General features: G+C 38.8%; 2 protein-coding genes across 2 annotated transcripts; both read right to left on the minus strand.

Moving 5' to 3' along the window:
* Positions 1-789: 789 nt before the first annotated feature.
* LOC121681889 (guanylyl cyclase-activating protein 2-like) lies at positions 790-2,517 on the minus strand. The gene is made up of 4 exons (XM_042061837.1): positions 2,317-2,517; positions 2,056-2,205; positions 1,291-1,399; positions 790-1,115 (listed from the first exon to the last, which is right to left on the minus strand). The coding sequence occupies exons 1-4, from the start codon at positions 2,515-2,517 to the stop codon at positions 949-951; spliced, it is 627 nt and encodes a 208-aa protein (XP_041917771.1). The 3' UTR covers positions 790-948.
* Positions 2,518-4,560: 2,043 nt separating this feature from the next.
* LOC121681835 (guanylyl cyclase-activating protein 2-like) lies at positions 4,561-5,722 on the minus strand. Its single transcript, XM_042061782.1, has 4 exons — positions 5,525-5,722; positions 5,063-5,212; positions 4,831-4,939; positions 4,561-4,688 (listed from the first exon to the last, which is right to left on the minus strand). Exons 1-4 carry the CDS (start codon positions 5,720-5,722, stop codon positions 4,561-4,563), a joined length of 585 nt encoding a protein of 194 aa, XP_041917716.1.
* Between the last annotated feature and the right edge of the window lie 278 nt (positions 5,723-6,000).

Below are 6,000 nucleotides of genomic sequence, written 5' to 3' on the forward strand. Positions count from 1 at the left end.
CAGCCTGCTTATGGGGCGGGCAGCTAGCAGATTGTTAGGAATGATTAGATGAATGTGATCATTTATGTTTGGGCCTGCAATCGCTGATGCAACCTTTAAGCAGCGCTAACATCACCGACTGACAATCGGTCACCCCGGGTTCGATTACCGCCATTGCGAGTCCATGTCGCTTTGGATAAAAGTGTCTGCTAACTAACTGCACATCTTCAACTGTGACATAACATAAGTGCTTGGCTGCACTTATTCCCTTGGCATCCATACACCTGAGGTAATGACTGATCCTCTTACAGCACTTACAGGTGGGGGTAAAAATGTCGCTCTGTCAAACGAGGAGAGAGTTAGCACAGTGAAGGCCTTAAATGAACTGTGAGCTTGGGTCAGTGATGGACAACATTGTTGTTTTAAGCTTTTATTGGTATATTAAAGTGAACACACACATATGATAAAACCAAACAATCTCAAGCACCAATGAGACTTTCTTGTGGCACTGATGAAATCCATAGAAAATACATACTTTCAAAGCAGACATACACTCTTAAAACGAATGTGTTGAAAACAACACAACTTCTGTTGTTTACTTTTTTATTTGTTATGCAATATGTGTTGAAATTACACAACTTGCATTGAAAACAACATAACTTGCAATGTTTTTTTAACACATCTCTGTGTGTCCAGATAGGGACAACACATTCCTTTTAAGAGTGCATAAGTACCTGTTCACTGATGTGTTTTTTATGATTAGGAATGAGTGTCCATTGTATGAGTCCATTGCATTCAGTTCATCTGAAATTCTGTGGGGTTTTGAAGACAGGGTAGGTCCTTAATAAGGCATGCTCATGGCCTTCAAATGTAAAATGTTAGGAGTTATTCCCTTAGGAATAAAATGATGTATTGTCTGTTCACAAAGTCATATTTCCTTTATCTTGGAACACACAGCACATCCATTGGTCATCGTAGTTTGGTATCTTTAGACGAAGGCAATGGCTTTTTGTATCCTGTGATCTGTTCCTGATGCTTGTTCACCCAAGCACAGGGGTTCACATCCAACCTAAGGCAATTTCGCACCCATGGGTCACTTTGGGCTCCCTCCAGAAACTCCTCAAGGGAAATATGGTCTAAAAAAAAAACACGATTATTGTAGCCTAGCCTACAAAATAGCTGCCGCGCCATGTCAGGGTTTAGCCAGTATAATTATACATTCAACACGATGCAATGTAATTAATTAAAAGTGAAAGTAGATTTTCCATCCATATGTGTTGTGCAAAACTAAACATGCTTTGGTATACTCACCGTCACCGTTTTTGTCTATGGCATTAAACAGTCGGTCACATATTTGTTCGACAGTGAGGTGATTGCCTGATTCATCGACCATTTTCCCCTGCTTCATCCTATTAATAATCTATTGATACACAACAATTTCACACACACACACACACACAGAGAGAGAGAGAGAGAGAGAGAGACACACACACACACACACAATGATGAAGGAAATGCTGAAGCTAAATAGAGGGGATACATTCTTCAAGGCTGAAGTTACAATTCAATTCACAAAAAAGATACAATTCAGAATGCGGTGGAGTTAAGTTTCGATTCCACCTTAAATATTGCATTTTTTTTACCGCCAGGTCGTCGTCAGCCAAGCAGTAGCCGACTGGCACTCTTCACAGACCTCTCTATTTTTTTCTGGTGAAAGAGGGGAGACCCTATCCATACAGTATGTGGAGGAATTTCTCACGCCAAATGAGTTTTTGAACGATAGATAGGGACAAATGTTAGTGCTGAAATGCTTCAATAAGCAATATAGCCTGTGGAATTTGAAATAGATAAAACACGCCCATGGGGGGTGTCATATGAAAGACTGATTTATTTAATAAAAGACATAAGACATCATTTATCAAAAGATTCGGCAATGGAGTCACCAGAACAATTGGTCCCTATCAAAACTCATTTGGCATGAGAAATTCCACCACATATGGATTCTAGGGTGGAATCGAAACTTAACTCCACCGCATTCTGAATCTTATCCTAACTTCAGCTTCGTGTAAAGCTTACCTTTATGATCCGCTTTAACTCCTGTCTGTCTAGACGTCCGTTTTCGTCACTGTCAAACACTTTAAATGACCATCGGAGTTTATCCTCTAGTTTTCCACGTAGAACAAGATGTAGGGCAGCTACATATTCAATGAAGTCCATTGTCTCGTCCTACAGCAACACAATAATTGTGAAATTATCGAACATGTGCCATTAGATATCTAAGTAAGCGTGAATGATCAGTATTACTCAAATCAACTGAAAATTATAGGCTTCACTTACTCCGTTCATGTCGAATGACCGAAACAAATTATCCATGTATAAAGATTCTGGAGTGTCGTCATTTTTTATTCCAAATATTTTCTTGAATTCGTGCAAATACAAAGAGCCACTGGGACATTCCATAATAAAGCTTTTGTAGAGAGTTTGTATGGCTGAGACATCCACCTCTTCATCTTCACTTTGGGATTCAGACTGGCCCATGATAAAGAAGAAAAAAAATCTTCGTTTATGAACGTGAAAGCCAATATTGTAGCACATCAATCAGACATTCGGGTGATTAAACTAGCCGTCTTCATGTTCAGAATGTGTAGCCCATAAAGTTCTGTCAAGAGTGCAGTAGGATTTTCCCACACTTCCCCTCCCCTCCCCTCCGCGATTAGAGTTGGGCATATAGGAAGGCGGTACATCTAGGCTTTACGTCCGACTCCGTATAATCCACAGATAGACCTGACTTCTCATTCATGATTTGCATGACAACAGGCAAAGCGTTGCTCTTCCTTTAAAGCTAGAGGTAAGACCAAACAACATAGTTGTTGAAGTTTGAGGTTAAGTTTACAGAATTGTTCAGATTGGCATACAGTACATTAGGCTACCCTAATCCCCTCAACGTTAATGCGGCGAGTTTGTTTTTGCAAACATGTAGGCCTGCTCTGCATTTATGACAAGTGAATAAGTAGGCTACTTAATTTTGCTCTGCAGTGCATGTCCCATATTACAATAACTGTTTCCACACATTTTCAAAACTCTGCACACAAAACCCACAATTGCTCACACAAAATGCAGAATACCTCAAATCTCCAGCAAAATGACACACGACATTCAAAACGTATACATGTATACATTCATACTATATAGACCCTTTCAACTGCAGAAACAAATATCATGAGTTCCGAATACGTGTGGTATTTTGATAGGTTGTGTCAGAGGATTCATATGATTTAAAGTGGCGTATCTTACAGGCAGTGTGTTGCAGAATTGTTTGGATTTACATACAAGGTTTAATATTGCAAACAATTAATCTATATTATATTTTACCACGACCACATGGAAAAGCTTGCGGACCACCACTTTCACACTTGACTGCCCTGCCCTCCCCCCCCCCCCATTAATATAGTTTCTATTTTTAAGATAAGCATGAAGTCATTCATCGCTAGTTACAATGCAACAGAAATGTATTAATTGTACCATTGTATCATTGAATATTTAAGTTTGTGTGGTTGTCCTAAGCCAGTCTGTCCTTAAATAACCTGAGCATGTCTCCCCTTCATTAGTGCTGGCAAAGCACTGTGAGTACTACTTACAGTCCTCCCCTACTTAAGGTTAATTAACTAACACTCTGGGTCAGACCTGGCTGCACAGTGCCTGATGAAAGACTAACCTCATCTCACCTAAACCTCTCTCTGTCTGATTGCCCCTTATCACCCCCTATTTCTTTATTAATACAGAAAACACCAACATACTATTTTAAGAATATGATTAAATAACAAGTCTATGTAGTCAAGGGACTTTGAATGCTTCCAATTTTGATTTACTTTCCAGCATTATTAAAACAGCTCTTCAATGATCTTATGTGGAGACAAACTAGAGATAGAGATGACAGAGAGATAATGCATATGTGCTTAGTGAACTTTGACAAATAAATAATGAAAATATTCACTTTCACACAAATGTGAGCTGTTTTAGAAGTATGTGTAATAAAAATGAAAAGAAAATAAAGACTTTTGAGAGAGGTCAAATACACTGTGCTGCTTGGAATGTTTCATTACCAAATACTGCTACAAATGCAGATAGTAAAGATCAAGGATTTATAAATCACAAATATCACAAATAAAGGATTTAGAAATCACAAATAAGGGTATGATTATGCATAAGGTTATTTATCAGACAGTTTTATCCAAAGTGACTTTAAGTGTGAATTGTGAAACAATTTGCAGACACAATAACTGTAACAGTGGTAAATGCTATTAGAATAACAATAAAAGTGTAAATTAAATTAATAAACGTTCTTAGACGTTTTTTCAGCCTTTACAGCTGCCTGCCGGCTCCTCTATTCAGCCAGCTAATAGAGCCAGTCTGCACACAAGGCACCAGAGAGGGCAAGGCAACCAAACAGTCATATGAAAGGCTTCATCTGATCCAGACAGAGGAGTAATAAGGACAGCCATGTCTCTCTAATCACAAAGCAATCTGCCCTGAGAGTCTTAGTACAGGCAGTCCGCCAACACCTGTGGCGCAGATTAACTCTCAAAAAAAGGCACTCTTTCTTCTTTGCTCAAGCACCCAGCCTGATGGATTCATGTCCAGGCGTAGTATGTTGAGGATCCAGGGATCCTTCTGTGCCCCTTCCAAAAACTCTTCTAGAGTTATCTGACCTGAAGGGGGGAAACGTGATTGCAAAGTGGAGGCGTCCATGTTAATTACAAAATCAAAGCTATATTAAAACTGAATATGAAAAAAGAATCCTACTTGACAAAAGATAATATTAGCAAGGATGTCTTTTGTATAAACACATACCGTCTCCATCAACATCAATTACTTTAAATATTCTCTCACAAACTTCATCAGCAGATAGTTGGGGAGTCTCAGGATCTTTTTTTGATACCCTCTTTATCCGATAAATACTCTGAAAAGAAATGGAGACTACTGACACACTTTGCTGAATGTAGAGGATTTTTATTCTCAATATAAATGTCCAAAACATATACTAATAAAACAGTTTTAATAAGTACAACTAGAAAAGTCTTACATCAATGATAGCCCGAAGTTCTGTCTTGTCGATAAATCCATTACCATCTTTGTCATACACTTTAAAGGACCATCTCAATTTATGCTGCAGATCTCCTCTGAAAACTAGATTCAGCGCAGCTACAAACTCCAGGAAATCTATGGTGTTATCCTATTTGGAAAAATGGAGAGTTTGGTTCCAAAACACTATTTGTCCGTTTTTAAAAACATTCAAAAGTCAGGCTATTTAATTGTGTATTTCAGGTAATATCTATCAAATTGCATTTGTGTTGATTTGATTGAGTAAGGATGAATCAGATAACAATACCCAATTACTTGGAAAACGACATGTAAAAAAAGTATTGATGCAAATTCATTAAAATGGTGGATTTAGCGTTTTGGAACCAAACTCTTCAAATACAGCAGATTGTTACAGTGGAACAGCTGAATGCAACAAGCACAATAAGAGCAGAATAAATCTCACCCCATTCTTGTCAAAAGCTCGAAACATATTCTCAGCATATTCGGATGCCTCTCCGGTTGCATCTACCCCAAAAAAGCGTTTAAATTCATGAAGAAACAAAACCCCACTTGGACATTCGGTCACAAACTTCTTGTACATGTCCTGCAGTGCTGCCACATCTATCTCCTCAGTCTGCTCAGTGGGCTGCGCTTGACCCATTCTCGGTGCTGTCCAAGGTGCTGAAATATCACTATCACAACCTGCAGTATTGGTTGCCCCACTGGCTATTTTAAAAGGCAATACACAGTCAGTTGACAGATGTCCTGCTGGCCAACTCTGTCTGGCTCAGTCCAGCAGTGACATTGGTTGCTACTTTAAGGGTTAGAATAACAACAAACCTAAATCCAACACTTCCACTTGTCTACTCAAATGCATGCTCTTAGATTAGAAACCCATGGCCTAAAAATAACTTTAATGTAATGGGGAAGCCCTCAGCT

This window comes from Alosa sapidissima, chromosome 14 (genome assembly GCF_018492685.1).
Source record: "Alosa sapidissima isolate fAloSap1 chromosome 14, fAloSap1.pri, whole genome shotgun sequence".
NCBI lineage: Eukaryota > Metazoa > Chordata > Actinopteri > Clupeiformes > Clupeidae > Alosa > Alosa sapidissima.